The sequence below is a fragment of the Populus nigra genome, chromosome 1 (genome assembly GCF_951802175.1).
Source record: "Populus nigra chromosome 1, ddPopNigr1.1, whole genome shotgun sequence".
NCBI lineage: Eukaryota > Viridiplantae > Streptophyta > Magnoliopsida > Malpighiales > Salicaceae > Populus > Populus nigra.
This window is the reverse complement of record NC_084852.1, coordinates 2,861,593-2,883,047: the sequence shown is the minus strand read 5'-3', so window position 1 is coordinate 2,883,047 and position 21,455 is coordinate 2,861,593. Positions and strand designations below refer to the sequence as shown.

Sequence of the window (21,455 nt, the reverse complement as noted above, 5' to 3'; positions counted from 1 at the left end):
GTGTAAACACTTACATCTTCTTACAAAATAAATCACGAAAATAGCTATAGGTTTCGACTTATATTTGTATATATACTCTTGGATTTTTTATTATTATTATTAATATAAATGTTTGCACCAGCCAAATAAATTGCAGAAGACGTCACACCTTCATCAATTATTGGTTGTAAATGCCTATCTAAGGAAACAATATATAATCTTACGTGCAGAACTTGAGAGGCATTCACAGACATTTTGGTCCAGGGAAGGCCACAACCGGGCCATTTTGTATTGCTTCTAAGACCTCCCAAAAAACCCAAAAGAAGGAGGAAAAAAAAAAGAAAAGAAAACTCCAAGTTATTTCTTTAATATATCTTAAATTTTTTTTTTAAACTTAAAATTTATATAAGTTTATACTATTTTATATTTAATTTTTGTCAAATAGAATGAGGTGATGAGTTATAAACTCATGACCGCTTGGTCAATAAAATTTTAATACTATATTAAAGAATTATCTCAATTTAAAAATTTAAATTATTGAATGAAATTTTAAAATATAATTTATATAATTTTTTAATGATAAAACATAACCCATAACGGTTTAAGTGAAGAATATTAGAGTATAAAACCAATCCCGAGATATAATATAAATTTCTCAATTTTAGACTCTTTGACAACAAATAATTAGTCGAGAACTAATTTGTCTAGTGTTGGTTCAAATTCAAACTTTGTCAAAGTCTAAGGAATCCCCTCCATTAGGCCTTCATTAGGCACGTAGTTTCCCAAAATCTATCGCATCTAAACTTGAAAGATAATTCAAGGGAGAGAGGGTTTCTCAATATTATGAAAGGAAAACCAACATGGTTAGTACTGGGCATGACCATATTGGAGTAATAATTTTAGGATAATGTACAAGGTTGGTGTGATCACATTTCCAAGCCCCACAAATGAAATTTTCAGAAGCCTTTTTAATTTTCATATATGTTTGAATTTTCTTCTTATTCGTCCACTTGTTAGTTCCTTCACAGAATTTTCAACGAAGAATAAAGGAAAAAACTATGAGTATAACGGTAAATTAATAAAAAGATTCTTCTGTGGGGAATCAGGAACCACAATAATAATGAATTGGAAATGAGTTAGGTGTTGTAGTGGGGAATCGTTGATGAATTCATGGTTTTATAAACGTAATCATTTACTACTGTTCCTGCTCCTACCTTTCACACCTACTGCATGTCCACACAATCATTATTACTATAAATATGTAGCAAGTTTGCCTTCCCATGCATTCCATTTCAAGCAAAAATATTCTTGACTGCAGGTAGAACCACCATTTATCACAGTTTGCAGCAAACACGCTTTTTGTGCGATGGCAACACCAACTTCCATATCGTTCGCCGTCCGAAGGTGCGAACCAGAATTGGTTGCGCCAGCTAAGGCCACACCTCATGAATTCAGACAGCTTTCTGATATTGATCGCCAACTATACCTCCAATTTCAATCACCACATTACAACTTGTATGCACACAATCCATCGATGCAAGGGAAAGATCCTGTGAAGGTAATAAAGGAGGCAATTGCGCAGGCACTTGTGTATTATTACCCTTTTGCTGGTAGGATTTGACAAGGGCCAGACAATAAGCTTATAGTTGATTGTACTGGTGAGGGTGTCTTGTTCATCGAAGCCGATGCCGATGCCACGGTGGAGCAGTTTGGAGATCCAATTCCATCTCCTTTCCCATGCTTTCAGGAACTTCTTTACAACGTCCCAGGTGTTAAATAATATTTATGTAATCTTATTTATTAAGGGTAGAATAGTACTTTCAGTTTGACCTATATATACTTTATTTGTATTTAGGTTAACGCTAAGCATTCATAATATACTGATTATTCAGAATTCTAGCCTCCTTTCTCTATTTGATCTTAATTAATTTAACATGGTATCAGAGCTGGTTTTATGAAATGAGGCTTAATCCCAAAATTTTTTAGAGTGAGATTTTGTCTTCCGCTTCTGCAAAATTTGGTATTTCGTCAATTTCTGCAATTATTTTGGTATTTCGTCTACCCTTCAGCTTTTGCAATTTGGTATTTGCATTCAGTTTCTGCAAATTGGTTTTGTGTTTTGGAGTAATCGTATAATTTTGAGAAGATATTTGTTTAGTTTCTGCAATCTCTGTTCAGTTTCTGCAATTTGGTATTTTGTTTTCCGCTGCTTTTGCATTCTGGTTCTCTGTGATTGTTAATTATGGCTACTGAAAGAGATGATTCGCTTCAGTCTGTGAGTGTGAGGTTGGATGGGAAGAACTATTCGTATTGGAGCTATGTAATGCGAAATTTTCTTAAGGGTAAGAAGATGTGGGGGTATGTTAGTGGAACTTATATAGTACCTAAGATTATTGAGGAGAGGGATGCTGTTTTGATAGATACATGGGAAGCAAATAATGCAAAGATCATTACTTGGATCAACAATTCTGTTGAGCATTCGATAGGTACGCAGTTGGCGAAGTATGAGACAGCAAAAGAGGTTTGGGATCATCTGCAAAGGTTATTCACGCAATCAAATTTTGCAAAACAGTATCAATTAGAGAATGACATACGAGCTCTTCATCAGAAGAATATGAGTATTCAAGAGTTTTATTCTGCTATGACAGATCTTTGGGATCAATTGGCTCTTACAGAATCAGCAGAATTAAAGGCATGTGGTGCCTATATTGAGCGTAGAGAGCAGCAACGATTAGTACAGTTTTTAACAGCGCTTCGCAGTGACTTCGAAGGACTTAGAGGTTCAATTCTGCATCGTACTCCACTGCCTTCTGTTGACTCTGTTGTCAGTGAGTTATTGGCTGAAGAAATACGTCTTCAGTCTTATTCTGAAAAGGGAATTCTTTCTGCTTCAAATCCTTCTATACTAGCAGTACCTTCTAAGCCATTCTCTAATCATCAGAATAAGCCTTACACAAGGGTTGGCTTTGATGAGTGCAGTTTCTGAAAGCAGAAAGGTCATTGGAAGGCTCAGTGTCCTAAGTTGAGACAGCAGAATCAAGCTTGGAAGTCTAGCAGTCAGTCACAATCTAATGCTCATCGACCACCTCAGGGTTATAAACCACCACACCACAATACTGCAGCAGTAACTTCCCCAGGCTCTATTATCCATCCTAATACTTTGGCTGAGAAATTTCAGAAGTTTCTCTCCTTGCAGCCACAAGCAATGTCCGTTTCTTCCATAGGTCAGTTGCCTCATAATTCCTCAGGTATGTCACACTCTAAATGGGTCTTGGATTTTGGTGCTTCCCATCATATGTCTCCAGATTCCTCATCTTTTACCTCAGTGTCCCCTTTGTCCTCCATTCCTGTTATAACTGCTGATGGCACTCCCATGCCCTTAGCAGGTGTTGGTTCTGTTGTCACACCTCACTTGTCTCTCCCTAATGTTTATCTTATTCCAAAACTCAAATTGAATCTTGCGTCTGTTGGTCAAATATGTGATTCTGGTGATTATTTAGTCATGTTTTCTGGTTCTTTTTGTTGTGTACAAGATCTGCAGTCTCAGAAGCTGATTGGGACCGGCCGTAGGGAGAATGGACTATATATTTTGGATGAGTTAAAAGTGCCAGTTGCTGCTGCTGCCGCCGCTGCTACTACTGCTGATTTGTCTTCTTTTCGTTTGAGTCTTTCATCTTCTAGTTTTTATTTATGGCATTCCCGTCTAGGTCATGTTTCATCTTCTCGTTTGAGATTTTTGGCATCCACAGGAGCTTTAGGAAATTTGAAAACTTGTGACATTTCTGATTGTAGTGGATGTAAACTGGCAAAATTTTCTGCTTTACCTTTTAATCGAAGTATTTCTGTTTCATCTTCACCATTTGATTTGATTCATTCTGATGTATGGGGACCTTCTCTTGTTTCCACAAAAGGAGGGTCTCGATATTATGTCTCTTTTATTGATGATCATACTCGTTATTGTTGGGTTTATTTAATGAAACATCGTTCTGAATTCTTTGAGATATATACAGCTTTTCGAGCTCTTATCAAAACTCAATATTCTGCTGTGATCAAATGCTTTAGATGTGATTTGGGTGGGGAATACACCTCTAATAAATTTTGTCAAATGCTTGCCTTAGATGGAACCATCCACCAAACTTCATGTACAGATACTCCTGAACAAAATGGTGTAGCTGAAAGAAAACATAGACACATTGTTGAAACTGCTCGTTCTCTCTTGTTGTCTGCCTTTGTTCCTAGTGAGTTTTGGGGAGAAGCTGTTCTTACTGCTGTAAGTTTGATTAATACAATTCCATCTTCTCATAGTTTGGGTTTATCTCCTTTTGAAAAGTTATATGGGTATGCCCCTGATTATTCCTCATTTAGAGTCTTTGGTTGTACTTGTTTCGTTCTTCGTCCTCATGTAGAACGCAGTAAGCTATCCTCTCGATCCGCTATTTGTGTCTTTCTGGGTTATGGTGAAGGTAAAAAGGGGTATCGTTGTTTTGATCCAATAACTCAGAAACTTTATGTGTCTCGTCATGTTGTCTTCCTTGAGCATATACCTTTCTTTTCTATTCCATCCACTACTCATAGCCTGACAAAATCTGATCTTATTCATATAGATCCTTTTTTTGAGGATTCTGGTAATGATACCTCTCCCTATGTTCGATCAATTTGTACTCATAACTCTGCAAGTACTGGTACTTTACTCTCTGGCACACCTGAAGCTCCATTCTCATCTACAGCCCCTCAAGCTTCATCTGAGATTGTGGATCCACCTCCACGTCAGTCCATCCGCATTCGCAAGTCCACAAAACTACCAGATTTTGCTTATTCTTGTTATTCTTCATCATTCACTTCCTTTTTAGCTTCTATTCATTGTCTCTTTGAGCCCTCTTCCTATAAAGAGGCAATTCTTGATCCGCTTTGGCAGCAAGCTATGGATGAGGAACTTTCTGCTTTGCATAAGACAGATACTTGGGATCTGGTTCCTCTACCTCCTGGTAAGAGTGTTGTTGGTTGTCGTTGGGTGTATAAGATCAAGACTAATTCTGATGGGTCTATTGAGCGATACAAAGCTAGGCTGGTTGCAAAAGGATACTCTCAACAGTATGGTATGGACTATGAAGAGACATTTGCCCCGGTTGCAAAAATGACTACTATTCGCACTCTTATTGCCGTAGCTTCGGTTCGTCAGTGGCATATTTCTCAGCTTGATGTTAAAAATGCATTCTTGAATGGAGATCTTCAAGAAGAAGTTTATATGGCACCCCCTCCTGGTATTTCACATGACTCTGGATATGTTTGTAAGCTTAAGAAAGCATTATATGGTCTCAAACAAGCACCTCGTGCTTGGTTTGAGAAATTCTCTATTGTGATCTCGTCTCTTGGCTTTGTTTCTAGCAGTCATGATTCTGCTCTTTTTATTAAGTGCACTGATGCAGGTCGTATCATTCTGTCTTTATATGTTGATGACATGATTATTACTGGTGATGATATTGATGGTATTTCAGTTTTGAAGACAGAGTTGGCTAGACGATTTGAAATGAAGGATTTGGGTTATCTTCAATATTTCCTGGGTATTGAGGTAGCATACTCACCTAGAGGTTACCTTCTTTCTCAGTCGAAATATGTTGCAGATATTCTTGAGCGGGCTAGACTTACTGATAACAAAACTGTAGATACTCCTATTGAGGTTAACGCAAGGTACTCTTCTTCTGATGGTTTACCTTTGACAGATCCTACTTTATACCGCACTATTGTTGGGAGTTTGGTATATCTCACCATTACTCGTCCAGATATTGCATATGCTGTTCATATTGTTAGTCAGTTTGTTGCTTCTCCTACTACTGTTCACTGGGCAGCTGTTCTTTGTATTTTGCGATATCTTCGGGGTACAGTTTTTCAAAGTCTTTTACTTTCATCCACCTCTTCCTTGGAGTTGCGTGCATACTCTGATGCTGATCATGGTAGTGATCCCACAGATCGCAAGTCTGTTACCGGGTTCTGTATCTTTTTAGGTGATTCTCTTATTTCTTGGAAGAGCAAGAAACAATCTATTGTTTCTCAATCATCCACCGAAGCAGAATATCGTGCCATGGCATCTACTACCAAAGAGATTGTTTGGTTACGTTGGTTACTTGCTGATATGGGAATTTCCTTTTCTCATCCTACTCCTATGTATTGTGACAATCAGAGTTCTATTCAGATTGCTCATAACTCGGTTTTTCATGAGCGCACTAAGCACATTGAGATCGATTGTCATCTTACTCGTCATCATCTCAAACATGGCACCATTGCTTTGCCTTTTGTTCCTTCTTCCTTGCAGATTGCAGATTTCTTTACCAAGGCGCATTCCATCTCTCGTTTTCGTTTTTTGGTTGGCAAACTCTCGATGCTTGTAGCTGCCGCATCGTGAGTTTGAGGGGAGATGTTAAATAATATTTATGTAATCTTATTTATTAAGGGTATAATAGTACTTTCAGTTTGACCTATATATACTTTATTTGTATTTAGGTTAACGCTAAGCATTCATAATATACTGATTATTCAGAATTCTAGCCTCCTTTCTCTATTTGATCTTAATTAATTTAACACCAGGATCAGAAGGGATCCTCAATACCCCATTATTGATTTTTCAGGTACGTATAGGACATTATTGGCTAATGTTTATTCATTCTTTCATTATTATTATTATTATTATTATCGAGAAAATTCAAAAATATAATTAAAACAATGATGGTAATATTCCATCAATTACATTCTCATAAAGTATTAATAATTTTACATTATATTAACAGGTGACACGCTTGAAGTGTGGTGGTTTTGTACTAGGGCTCCGTCTTAATCACCCAATGACTGATGTATTCGGCATGCTTCAGGTATTGAATGCCATAGGTGAGATTGCACGAGGTGCTCAAGCCCCTTCAATTCTACCTGTGTGGCGAAGGGAACTCCTCTGTGCTAGGAATCCGCCACGAGTTACATGCAGACACAATGAATATGGTAATGATGCTCCTGTTGCTGTTGATCCTACAGCCAAGGTGCCTGAATTCCACGGCCAGGTTCACGCTGTAGCCCACCGTAGTTTTGTTCTTAACCGCAAGGAATTATCCAACATTCGTAGATGGATTCCTTCTCATTTACACCCATGTTCAAATTTTGAGGTAATAAGTGCATGCTTATGGAGATGCTATGCCATAGCATCTCAAGCTAACCCTAATGAGGAGATGCGCATGCAAATGCTTGTCAACGCACGTTCCAAATTTAACCCTACATTACCGAAAGGATATTATGGTAACGTGCTAGCTTTGCCAGCAGCTGTAACGAATGCTAGGAAGCTTTGCTTAAACTCTTTAGGGTATGCATTGGAATTGATAAGAAATACCAAGAATAGAATAACTGAGGAGTACATGAGATCATTGGCTGATCTAATGGAGATAACCAAAGGGCAGCCTATAGGGTTACAATCATATGTCGTGTCAGACTTAACAAGTTTTGGGTTCGATCAGGTGGACTATGGATGGGGCAACACAATTTATACTGGGCCACCCAAGGCTATGCCTGATGAAATTTCTATTGCAGGAACCTATTTCCTGCCGTATCGATTCAAGAACGGAGAGCGTGGGGTTATGCTTTTGGTTTCCTTACGTGCACCAGTTATGGAGAGATTTGCAATACTATTAGAGGAATTGGCAAGGCAAGACCCAGAAAGAAGCCAAGAACAACAAGAAATGATACCAAGCTCCCTATAAGACAGGAGAGGCTATGATATTATTCTATTCTTGGCCGGATAAGCCTTTGGTACAAAAAAATATATTTTAAAGCAGATGGTGGCGAAGTTCCAATAAGCCTTTAAATTTATTTATTACCAGCAAGCCCGTACTCTTTGACCTTGTTGTGATTGTATACTTACACATATGAGTTGGAGTTTTCATGAAAAATTGGTGATTTGTGTGTTTTCAAATTGTTTACAGTTGTAAAATTTAAGTCTCATGACTATTATTTTGTTTAGTGTGCTATCACTTTTATATTCAATAATAAGATCAATATTTTGTTTCCAATAGTTTCGTGAGTTAATTAGGGTTTTGATCTTTTGTATAAAAACAAATTAGGGTTTTGATCAACATATATATGCCATTTTGTTGAACAAAAATACTTGGAAATCCATTGGACAACAACTATTTATTTTTTCTATATTTTTGCCCGAGTTAAAGCAACACCATAATAACTTAGGAAAGCTCCATATAAAAAAAGAGAGAAAAAGTCAATGCTAGTGAGGTTGACGTATAAGAGTTTGCAAAACAGAAACTACTTCAAAAGCAAAATACTCCATAGAGTAGATCTAAACAAAACTGAAAAAAACAAAAAAAAATTCAATTACATTGAGCTTTGTTAAAAAAAAACTCTATAGTGTAATTTTTTTCCTTTTTTCACATATCTTTATGAGTCATTTATAATTTCAAGTTTATTTAATGTAAAAATCTCAATAAATTATTGAGCTTTATTACAACACTAGTGTTACCTATAAAATAAATTGTATTTATGATTTTGTATGTGTTATGGTTTGTTTTAGATTTTGTAAAATTGTATTTGTTTGTAAATTGTTGAAACTTATATCAAATCACCAACATAGATGTGTTGTGATGAAATAAATAATGACTTATTTACGGGTCCGTTTTATATTTTGTCAATTTTATTTCTGAGTTGTAATTTCTATAAATATATACAAATTTGTATGTGCTTAGATAATTGGTAATTAATTAAGAGAAGTATTAAAGTAAGTTAAATAATCTTAAACCAATATTTTTATAAATTTATTTAGTTAACGTAGTTAATTAATAAATGTTGTCATCATTATTTAATATAGGTTCGATAGAAGTCATGAATGATCGTTCATGGATATATTGAGATTCACCCTAAGGATTGCAGAGGAGGGATTATTGTAATGAGGTTTAGAGTTTTATTAATTACGTAATACCTAATCCAAGAAATATTAGTGGAGGTAGTATTAGGTGTCCATGCAAGATGTGTAAAAATAAAAAGTTTCTCGATCCAGATGTTGTAATGATACATGTTCTACACAAAGAGTTCTTGGAGGAATATATGTGTTGGTATGCACATGAAAAATCATTTGTTCCTCACGAGACCATGGTTGAAAGGATGGTTTGGTCAACTTCTAGTGCTAGCAACGTGTATGGAGTTGTAAATGACAACAATAATTCTTATAAAACTATGGTTATGGATGCGATGAGAATGAACTAGGGTCATACCGATCAATATCCAATCATAGATGAAGAACCTACATGTTGTTACCCAATTTTTAACCCACCTTTTTGATAAAATTTACAAAAATAAAAAAATAGCGAAAAACAACAAAAATCCAAAAAATATGTTTTTTCAATGTATTTGCATCATTTTTAGCATTTTCAACATTGTCTCAAAAGAATTTAAATTTTTAAAAGTCTTTTGAACGCGTTTTACTTTTCACGCGTTATATTTTAAAATCAATGATCTTCCTCATTCAAGTTGATGTTGATAAGAAAAATCTAAAAAAAAAAGAAAAATCAAATTTACAAAAAAAGAAAGAAGTTGAGTGACCAAGTTTGGAAACCTAACAATATTTTTACCTATAAATACTAGTCTTCATAACATACACAAGAAGGGGGCAATTTTGCACATTTGGAGGTAAAAAAAAAAAACCTAACCCTAAAACTTCATCTCTTTCAAACCAGCCCCCGCTCACCATCTTGAAGAAAAGAGCCACAACCCCCCGCTCTGATTTTGTTTGAAACGAAACCGCCATCCCCCCCGGGGATCCTTGGGTTTTTTTTGCTCTCCTATAACCAAAGAGCCAAGGACCCCTTGCCATTTCATTTCTTCTCCCCTCTCCTGGCCGGTTCCACCATCTCCTCCCACTCTCCCTTGCCCTCTGCCAAAAGAAAACCAGTCGCTCAAGCCCCCTTCCCCGGAGCTTTTGCTCCATCTTCTTCTCTTCTCTCCTTCGACCATCCTCCAGTGGCAGCCAAACACAATAACAGCCCCCACTCTCTTCGTCATCTCCTTCAACTGGTCAGCAGCAACGCCGTCCTCCAGCAGCAGTCCAAGCACGACAGAACCCATAGACCCACCGTTGTCCCTTTCCCTAGCGGCGACACCCGCAGCTCCAATTTCCAACACTCCTTCCATAACCGCCAGATCTGCCGCTTGAAGAAGAAGGAAAGAATAACAAACCCAAACACAACAGCAGACCCGAGAACGGACCTGCACAAAAAGAAAAATTAAAATCAACTGATGTTTGTGTGTTGTTTCCCTTGTTGCAGGTGATGGTGGTCCTCACCGACAACGTAGGAAGACAGAGAAGAAGAAGATGTTCCCGATCTACCAGTTTTGTTGCCTTCATCGGCGTCGGCGCGCGATACCACGCGCTGCCAGTGATGGTGACACGTAGAGCAATGGGCCGCTGCTGTTTCTGTAGTTTCAGAGGGCTTCCCGAAACTGTTCCTGAATTTTTTGGGGTTCATTTTGTAAATTTTAAATTTTTTAATGTGTTGTTTGGTTTATTTTGAATTTTGATTGATTTGTAATCATGTAATGGGTGTGTTTAAACATAGTAAAAGGAAAATGTTTGAGTGGGTGTTTTGTTATTATTTTTTATGTATATGTTGTTTATGATAAAACTAAAAAGAAAAAAAGAAAAAAATTAAATGTTTTAATTTGCATTGAATTTGGTTCATATTTCAAAAAAATATCAAAAATATTTTTTTGGTATCGGGGATTATAATCTTATACATAAGATGTATTCTTGATATTAAATTGAAAAGTTTGTTTTGTTTTATTGATGCTAAAGCAATTAGATTTTCTATACCTAATAAAATAAGGATCTCTTACCGAGGATAACTTCTTTTTTTTTTTTTACGAAATCATTGGCTGGACAAGTTTCAAAATCTTTTAAATCACATCAAATCACGAAGCAGCTTACCTTAGGTAGGATGTGTTAGGATGCTAATACCTTCCCTAGCCACAACTAGCCCCTTACCCGTGAATCTCTGACAAAGACCAGTACATCTAGGTTTCGTAGTAACCTTGAATCAAATACTAGGTAGTGACTCCAAAAGAATCAAGCAAACGAACGAAAATCACTAAACAACGCCACGCGGGTGACGTGCGACACTACATACATAGATTAAATAATTCTATTCTTTGCTTCGTATCGGGTAGCACGAGGTAACTCATTGATCACAAGATCAATCTTTGCTATTGGTTTTTTGAAATTCTTCATATCCATGTTCCATTAGCTTTATTCATGTAAATATTTTGATAGATTTCAACTTGTTTGGTGATTTCAATGTAAATGTATTTGAATCTTTTGCAATAAAATATTGTAGAATGACAACTGTTGCTACCCAATTTTTGACCCATCTTTTCAATAAAATTTTTGAAAAATCCAAAAATAGCGAAAAACAATGAAAATTTTAAAAATATATTTTTAATATATTTTCGTCGTTTTTAGCATTTTCAGCAGTCTCAAAAGAATTTAAATATTCAAAGGTCTTTTGAACGCGTTCGACTTTTCACGCATCATTTTTAAAATCATTGATTTTCCTCATTGAGTCGACGTTGATATTGCTCGTTTTAAAAAAAATACAAAGAAAATAAGAAAAATCAAAATTTACAAAAAAGAAGAAGTTGAGGGACCATTTTTGAGGACCAAACAATATTTTGCCTATAAATATGAGTATATAACACAAAACAACGGAGGGGTGGGGCAATTTTTCACAATTTGAAGAACCACAAAAAACCCTAAACCACAAAAAACCCTAAAAATTTGAACCCTTTCTTCTCCCTCACGGAAGCCGCCGCTCATTCCCTATCTCTACCAAAAACAAGGCCCCCCCCCCCCCCCCGACTTTGAAATAACCTTTGCTAGGATCACACCCCACTGGGGGTAAGTGCGAGAGATATAGAGAAAAAAATCAATGATTGAAAGTGCCTCAAATGAACCAGGGGGCATCAAAACAAAATTTCTCAATGGTCAAAGGTGCCTAAACAAAGATGGGGGCATGCAGAAAAATTCAAAGGATCTAAAAGATTTGAGTTTCTAAAAAATAACTGATACGATGATACTCAACCAAGTGAAGAATGAAGAAAATAAAGAGAAAGAGCCCAAGACCAACATTGAGGGGCACAATAGACCATTTTGGAAAGACATTCCAAAGATAAAAGGCCATCAAATAAGCACTAGTGATCCTCATTCTTGAAATCCCTTAAACACCTTTTGAGCTTATAAAAGTCATTTTTCTTCATAACCAAGAGCCCAAGCCTACGTTACATGCCTAATTAAGCTCTTTCTGATCAAAGGCGAGCAATTTGGATTGGTAGGCAATGTTTTCTCGTGTGAACCAAATCATTATTCATGCAAATAAAATGAATGTTTTGAAAATCGGTTCTTTGTAACCCTCAAATTGAAGTTTGAACCTCTTGACCAACTAAATGTCATTTTATATTTTCACCAAAAGCAAAACAAAAAGTTTTCATCACTTCTGAAAACCTCTCCATAGGAATCACTTGAATTTCTTCAGAATGAGTTTGCTTTGAATCGATGTAAACATAATTTCTATGTCTGGAATAGCTTTGAAATTCCAAAATTTCTGCATGAAAACAACTCCTTGTCAAACCTTCCTTCACATAGTCTCATCCCCAAACCGAATTGAATACTTGGGGGCATGATCAAGTTGGGGGGCAATCGAAAACACCTGGTAGGGCTTGCTCCATGATTCCTTTTCTAAGAAAAATATCGGGCAAAATTGACAACCCTTGAGATAAAGGGTGGAGGACAAAGAAGTATGATGATATCAAGTCCTTCCTAGAGGTCAATATCACAAGACATGACTCAAGTAAGCAAGAGCGAAAAGACCATCGAAGTTTGCTACCAAGACTCAAACTTTTGAGAAAAGGAAGACTCCATAAGGAAAAGGAGGACCTATATTTCTCAGGTAAGTATACATGCATATTGATCATAATGCATTGCTTTCAACATTATCATATCAGTGTTTCACCATCACCTTTTGCGTAGTGCATTTTCTAACCCTACATCATTTCGAGTGCGCCTTTGAGCCTTTACTTCTTTTTAGAGCGCCTTTGAGCCCTCACCTCTCAGGTAGGGCATTTTCTAATCCTACTTCCTTTCAAGTGCACCTTTGAGCCCTTATCTTTCAGGTAGTGCGTTTCCTAACCTTGCCTTATTTTGAATGCGTCTTTAAGCCCTCATCTCCCTTCAAGCTTTTTCATGTCGTCAAGACATCACACTATTCTCTTTTTCCACTTGGGTAGGTCACCCATTATAATGAGACCATCATTTTTTCTGAGTAGGTCACCCATTACAATGAGACCACTCTTCCCTTTTTTTTTTCCCTTGGGTAGGTCACCCATTACAATGACACCATCATTTTTTCTGGGTAGGTCACCCATTACAATGAGACCATTCTCCATGTTTTTTTTATTTGGGTAGGTCACCAATTACAATGAGACCATTCTTCCACCTAAGTAGGTCACCCATTATAATGAGACCATCATTTTTCTCGGTAGGTCACCTATTACAATGAGACCATTCTTCCACTTGGGTAGGTCACCCATTACAATGAGACCACTCTTCCTTTTTTCTCCTTGGGTAGGTCACCAATTACAATGAGACCATTCTTCCACCTGGGTAGGTCACCCATTACAATGAGACCACTCTTCCTTTTTCCACTTGGGCAGGTCGCCCCTGAAAATAGACTGGTGTGAGTGTATGGGTTGGTCACTCCTGAAAATAGACCAGTGTGAGTGTGTGGGCTGGTCGCCCCTAAAAATAGACCAAAATGAGCATGAGGGCAGGTTACCCATGAAAATAGACCACTGTGAGCATGTGTGGGCAGGTCGCCCGTGAAAATAGACCATTGTGAGTGTGTGGGCAGGTCGCCTATGAAAATAGACTAATGTGAGTGTATGGGCAGGTCTCCTGTGAAAGTAGACTGATTTTCTTCAAAAGGGTAGGTCGCCCAAAATAATGAGACCATTTTCTTTTTCTTTTCTTTACAAAGCTTACTATGCAAAACATTGAGGAGTTTTGCTTCCAAAACATTGTAAAGAGGGGGCATCTGTTGCTACCCAATTTTGACCCATCTTTTTGATAAAATTTTTGAAAAATCCAAAAATAGCGAAAAACAATGAAATTTTTAAATTTTTTTTTTTAATATATTTGCATCGTTTTTAGCATTTTCAGCATTGTCTCAAAAGAATTTAAATTTTCAAAGGTCTTTTGAACGCGTTCGACCTTTTACGTGTCATTTTTAAAATAATTGATTTTCCTTATTGAGTCGACGTTGATATTGCTTATTTTCAAAAAATACAAAAAAAAATAAGAAAAATCAAAATTTACAAAAAAAGAAGAAGTTGAGGGACGATGTAACAACCCCAAAATTTCTAGCAATATATTTTAAAATTCACGATTGTTTTTATGATATGTTTTGGATGGACCTTGATGATTTTTCACTCAATTTCTTCTCCCTCTCAAGCCCTCACATGGCCCGCCAACATCCCGCTTGAAGGTTATAGCCACTTTTGGAATGGCTTTCCTTCGTAACAAGAATGGCACGACAATCGATCTTTAAGCCGCTTCCTCGTATATATATATATTTGTCCCTTTTTTTTGTAAATCAAAATACAAGAATTTACCTAGGAGTTACAGACCATGTTTGAGGACCAAACAATATTTTGCCTATAAATATGAGTCTCTAACACACAAAAACGGAGGGAGGAGGGAATTTTGCACAATTTAAGGAACCACAAAAAACCCTAAAAATTTGAAACCTTTCTTCTCCCTCATGGAAGCCGCCACTCATTCCCTATCTCTACCAAAAACAAACCGCCGCCCCCTGGCTTTGAATTTTCCCTCCCAAGACCAACACCTCTCTTCTTCGTCCGCACACACGCCTAACCATGACTTGCTCTCTATCCCCAGTAGCAGCATCTTTGTCTTCTTCCAACCCCGATTTGTCTTCCTTTCCTCCACAGACCAGCAAAGACAGTCACTCACTCTCCTCTCAGCCGGTTTTCACCACTAGCCGTAGTAGCGCCATCCTCACCAGTGAGCCAGCAACCCACACACAGCAGCGCCTGGACAACACTCTTTGTCATTTTCTGCAACCGGCCTCCAGCAGCAGCCAACACACGGCGTCAACAGTCGTTCCCATCTCCACACGACAAACTCAAGATCAACTCAAGACACAATTGCCTGATCTGCCACCTGAGGAAGAGAGAATACAAGAAAAAATCAAACAGGGAGGAAGAGAGAAAACAGAAGTGAGACAGATTTGAAAAGGGAGAAGACTCGAATGAACCAGATCTGAGAAGGAGAAAAGAACACTAAAATCGATTGCTTGTTGCGATTTTGGGTGTTTTGCAGGTCAAGGCATCGCCATCGGGAGGGAAGGGAAGAGAAGAAGAAAGCAGGTCAGATCCACCCGTTTACAGGCATTGCATGTGACGGCGCATGAACCCACGCTCCTCCAGTGGCAGTGGCGTGTGGAGCAAATGCACCACCACGTTTCCTACACCCTTAGAGGGCTGCCCGACACTGTTCTTAATTTTTTTAGGGTTTATTTTGTAAATTTCAAATTGTTTAATGTACTGTTTATTTAATTTCAATTTTTTATAATTTATAGTGTGCAAATGTGGATTAAAAAAAAAGAAAAAACAAAAAAATATAGTAAAAGTGAATGTGTGTGTTTGAATTTTTTTTATGGATGTTTTTCTTTTGATAAAATCACAAAGATAAAAGAAGAATTTAATGTTTTGAGTTGCTCATGGTAAAGGATAATGAACTTACATGTAAGTCGTATTTGTAATATCCGATGAAAAGATAAAATCTTTAAAACTTCTTTATCACATTAATTCACGAAAGAACTTACCTTAGATAGAGTGTGCTCCCTGGCCACAATCAGTCCCTTATCCGTGAATCTCTAACAAGACCAGTACACTTGGGTTTCCTAATTATCCTGAACCAAATACTAGGTGGTGACTCCCAAAGAACAAGCAAACGAGCAAAAATTGTCGTCGAACGCTGCGCGGGCACAAGGGACAAAAACTTGTATTTATCTTTCACCTAACCACTTTGTAATTTTATGGATTGCGTAGTACATACTTTGATATGATCTTAATTACTATTCATTATCATGTTGCTTAATATTGATTGGTTATGTTATTATTGGAAATTCAAATTCCACGAAGTAAACTATAAGACATGATTGGTTTCGACATGGATGACTTGATTTGAAAAAAATAAATTATGATACGTGAAAGATATATTAAGAGTACTCTTATCCATACAAAAAGATTTATTTTATCTTAGGAGTACTCTTATCCACAAAGTAAACTATAATTAGCACCCCTAGCACACCCTACCTGAGGTAAGCTGCTTCGCGGTTTAATGTGATTTGAAAATTTGAAATATTAATCAAATTCTAAGGTTTTAATAAATCAGCTATTAAATACCAGAATATATGTAGAAACATGTTCTTACATTTTTATGGAAAATATAACATGATTTTATTTCTCCTTGAGATATTTAACCATATTCAAATTAAGCAATTAATTCCTTTTCCTTTCTTTTTGATTTTATAATTAAAAAATATACATAAAAGAATGTACAATCACGCACACATATCCATTCTCATTCTATTTTCATTCACCCTCATTTTACAAAATAATATAACTTAAACAAAAAAACTAACAGTAATTTAAATACATTTTCAAACATGTAACCATTACAAAAAGGTCTCTAAAAAGTCCAGGAACTACATAGGAGGCCCTCAGGAACTGCAGGAGCGGTGGCGGCATGTCTCCTCCATGCGCCACCGCAACTGGCGGCGTGTGGGTTCACGCACCGCCGCGAAATCCAAAAAGCATGGGGAGATCCGTAATGGCTTCCTTCCCTCTTCACCCTCCTGTCGGCTGTGAACAGCGTCGTTACCTGCAAAACACCCAAAAACGCACACAAGCTAGTCTGTTTTAGCTTTTTCTTTCACTGTGGAGTGAGGAGTAGCTCACCGGTGACTTGCTTGGTCGGATACCCACTAGATCAGGTGAATCGTTGACCCCTCCTTCTTTTTTGGTCTGCGGTGAGGCAAGCAGGGGTCTAAGGAGGGGGAACGGACCACATTGAGCTCGGTCCCTTCTCCTCTGTTTCTCTTTTAGCTGGTGTTGAGGCAGTAGAGGACTGCTGGTGACGGAGAGGGACAATCTGTGAGGTCTGGTCGGGGCAGGAGCCAAAACGGGAGGCGGCTCTGGTGAGACCGAGAGACGGGGACTATGAGAGGGTCCGAAAACCACAGGAGGGGGGGAAATGGTAGCTGTTGCCGAGTTGTGGTTTTCTTAGAGGATAAGGGCCTGTGTTTTGTGGGGTTCTCCCTCTTTGCAGGGAAGATGGCTTGTAGAGGATAAATAGGGAAGGGAGAGTAGCGGCTTCGGAGAAACTATTTAGGTTTAGGGCTTATTTTTTTCTGCCCCTTTTCCTCTCAAATTTTCTCCGCCTCCATGCCTGTAAATTTTCTCCCTTCTCTCCCCGTGAGTAAATTTTTCTCCCCCCTCACTATTTCACCGTAGCATGGTATTTATAGAAGAAGTCTTCCTAGGTTTCCAAACTGATCCCTCAACTTTTTTTTTTGTAATTTTGATTTTTCTTATTTTTTTGTATTTTTTAAAGCGAGCAATATCAACGTGGACTCAAAAAATCAGTGATTGTAAAATTAACGTGTTAAAAGTTGAACGTGTTCGAAATACCTTTGAAAATTTAAATTCTTCTAAGATGACGTTGAAAATGCTAAAAATAATGCAAATATATCAAAATGCATTTTTTGGGGGTTTTCGTTGTTTTTTGCTATTTTTGATTTTTTCTGAAAATTTATCAAAAACATGGGTCAAAAATTGGGTAGCAATAGGCTTGTTGGTAATAAATAAATTTAAAAGGCTTATTCAAACTTCACCACCATTTGCTTTAAAATATTTTTTTGGTATAGAATAATATCATATTCTCTGTCTTATAAGGAGCTTGGTATCATTTCTTGTTGTCCTTTATTATAGAATGTACTTATATAGGAAATATTGTCTACATACTCTTGTGTGGTAACCTCCACCATTGTTATTGTATAGATGAAGCCTCTTAATTATTCTCAACTTGGTATTAGAGCTTTCTGCCGTCAGAACTCTTTTCTCCTTCCCTCCCTTTGCAGTCGGCCCTCTCTTTACTTTCTCTACATGGATTCTACTGTTGCCGCTGACTTCTCCCTCTCCACTGGTGGTGCAGCACAGCCAGCTAGCCATCCCCAAGCTGCTGCCGCTGGTGCCTTTTCTCTCCCACAGTAGCCTCCACTTGCAGAGCTTGTCTATGATTCTTCCTTTCAAGTCCCTGTCGTTCCTTTACCTCTCATGGGAACCCACTCTACAGCTATTGTTCTTTTAGCGAACACTCACCAAGTTGTTTCGCTAAAACTTACAAGCACAAATTATCTCTATTAGAGAATGCCATATCTCCTTGGTCAAGGTGTTTTTCACTTCGTTGATAGCTTAGTGTCGTGTCCTCCATCTCATATGTTTGACAGCTCTGCTGGTTCTTCCTCTACCATTAGCCCTTCTTTTCTTTGTTGGAAGCAACGGGATCAACATATTTTGAGTGCTTTGCTCTCCTCTCTCTCCGTGGATGTCTTGCATCTTGTGGTAGATTGTTCTACCTCGCATTGTGTTTGGCGCACTCTTGAGAAAACGCTTACCTCTCCATCTAATTCTTGCATCATGCAACTCCATGGCTCCTTTCAAGACCTTTGGCAAGGTGACTCATCGGTTAGTCTATACATGCAGCAAGCCAAATTGTTATTTGACGAATTGGTTGCTGCTGGTTACCCCATGTCTCTTGAAGACTTCAATCTTTATGTGTTTTGTGGCCTTCATGGCGAGTTCAAAGACTTGGTAATGAGTCTTATAACGAAGGCAGAATCGTTGTCCTATGTTGATCTTCATAGCCATCTTCTTACCCATGAATTTCTGCACAAGAACTCTTTCCATTCCATGGCTGCCGCTCCCTTTCTACTGTCTTTTTCTCTACCATAGCAGCCACCGCTACTGCCAATACCCCAGTTTTCTGCACACCATGCTATGTCTCATCACAGCCCCAACTTCAGCTGCAACAGGGGTCGCTCTAGAGGTAAGTGGCATCCCCACGCAACTGTTCCACTCCCCATAATAGGGGCCAATCTGCTGTAGATTGGCGGCCAAACCACTGGCAGCAGACCAGGCACAACTCCGGGGCTAGGTAGTGGTCTAGACAGCAGCATGTACACTGCCAATTGTGTGGCGGTTTTGGGCACACAGCTCCCAATTGTTCCCAGTTTTGTAGCAGCACTCAACAGCCCTCTGCTCATCTTGCTGTTAGGAATATTTCTGTTGCGACTTGGTTCCCCAACACTAGTGCAAATCAACACGTCACAACTGATCTTGGAACTCTGACCAATTCTGCACCCTATCTTGGTAATAATTATTTGCATGTTGGTGACGGTAAGGGCCTTGACATATGCCATATTGGGCATATTAAATTACATTCCCCAAAATGCATGTTTACATTATCTAATGTTCTCCATATGCCTAACATTACCAAACCGTTGTTATCTATTCAAAAATTTTATCGTGATAATCATGTTTATTTTGAATTTCACGCTTCTATGTTTTATGTGAAGGATCTCATCACCAAGGAAGTTCTCCTTTCTGGTCAGAGTCATGATGGTCTTTATGTCCTCTCTAAGTTTTGTGCCATGTCAGTTCCTCAAGCTTTTTGGACTCCTTGCATCTCCACGAGTGCCGACCTGTGGCATCATCGTTTGGGTCATCCAACCCCTCACATTTTCAATTTGTTAGTTTCTGGCAATAAAATCGTATGTACTTCTTGACGTTCTCTTGCTCAGTGTCAAGCTTGTCCTTTAGACAAGTCGTCCCGTTTGTCATTACGACCTATGGGTCACAAAACTTCTGCCCCACTTGAATTAATTTTTAGTGATGTTTGGGGTCCTGCCCCTATGTTTTCTTCTGATAGCTTCCGCTATTTTGTTATTTTTGTCGATGCGCATACCAAACATATATGGTATTATCTGCTTGTTGTGAAATCTAATGTCTTTTCCACTTTTCAACGTTTTCAAACATTTGTTAAGCATCAGTTTTCACTTAAAATTAAATCTGCTCAAACTGATTGGGGCGGTGAATATCATAAATTAAATAAATTTTTTCAAACCATTGGTATTCATCATCGATTAATTTATTCTCATACTTATGAACAAAATGACAATGTTGAACATCGTCATTGACATATTGTCGAAACTGGCCTCACCCTTTTAGGCCAGTGTAGTGCACCATTGCGATTTTGGAACTATGCTTTTGATTCATCGGTATACCTTATTAATCGCATGCCTACTCTTGTTCTCTAAAATACATCTCCATTTAAGTGTCTGTTTCATCGCGCTCCTAATTATAACTTCCTACGTACTTTTAGGTGTCTTTGTTTCTCCTTTTTGCGTCCATATCATGCTCATAAATTAGATTTCTGATCTTCTCCTTGTATGTTTTTAGGCTATAGCTCATCCTATCTTGGTTATTGTTGTCTTGATTTAGAATCTCATCATATTTATGTTTCCCGTCATGTTTGTTTTCATGAACATGTCTTTCCTTTTGAGAAGTCTGAACAGGTAACATCCTTACCAGTATCTCCCACAAAACCTACCTATCTTCCATCCTTGAACCCCCCTTCCATGTTTTCCACCTACTACTCCCCAAACTGCTCCTCCTAATAATCCAATTCTGCCCTCTGCCGCACCCCACCAGACCATCCCTTTAACCATAGCTTCTGCCACCCCTTCATCCCCATCCCACACTACCATACTGCCACCATATGTTTATCTTTCTAATGATTATTGTGCAGGAACAGGTTCTCCATCATCAGATGCACATGTTCTTCAGTCTGCTGCAGCAGAGTAGCCCGGTTCTACTACAGAACATCCCAGCTCTGCCGCAGCCTCCCCATCTTCTGCAGTACCGACTAGTCCATCCACTGCTTATCCAACTGGTCTGCAGCTCTGTGTAGACCTCTCTTCATATCCTCTTCAGCACCTTCCAGTCATAGGTCCGACTTCTCCATGTCCAGCAGCTCGTCAACATCCCATGGTCCTCAGTCCAAGACATCCCAAGACAACATTGTCCACTGCAACTACCACAAGCTATGCTGCCTCCTTCATCCGGGTAGTTTCTTATCCCTCTCATGAGCCACTTGTTTTTAATGATGCTAACAGATATGAGGCATGGCATAGTGCTATGCATGAGGAAATTCAGGCCTTACGCGCAAACAGAACTTGGACCTTAGTGCCTTTTCACCCCTTCATGAATGTTGTTGGTAGTCGGTGGGTGTACAAGATTAAACA

General features: G+C 38.2%; 2 protein-coding genes across 2 annotated transcripts; both read left to right on the top strand.

Annotated features, from left to right (window-relative positions):
* Positions 1 to 1,282: 1,282 nt before the first annotated feature.
* On the top strand, positions 1,283 to 8,024 carry LOC133698183 (benzyl alcohol O-benzoyltransferase-like). The gene is made up of 3 exons (XM_062121037.1): positions 1,283 to 1,748; positions 6,562 to 6,602; positions 6,762 to 8,024. The coding sequence occupies exon 3, from the start codon at positions 6,816 to 6,818 to the stop codon at positions 7,713 to 7,715; it is 900 nt and encodes a 299-aa protein (XP_061977021.1). The 5' UTR covers positions 1,283 to 1,748; positions 6,562 to 6,602; positions 6,762 to 6,815; the 3' UTR covers positions 7,716 to 8,024.
* Positions 1,346 to 1,759, top strand: LOC133673695 (benzyl alcohol O-benzoyltransferase-like). The gene is made up of 2 exons (XM_062094562.1): positions 1,346 to 1,589; positions 1,662 to 1,759. The coding sequence occupies exons 1-2, from the start codon at positions 1,346 to 1,348 to the stop codon at positions 1,757 to 1,759; spliced, it is 342 nt and encodes a 113-aa protein (XP_061950546.1).
* Positions 8,025 to 21,455: the final 13,431 nt, after the last annotated feature.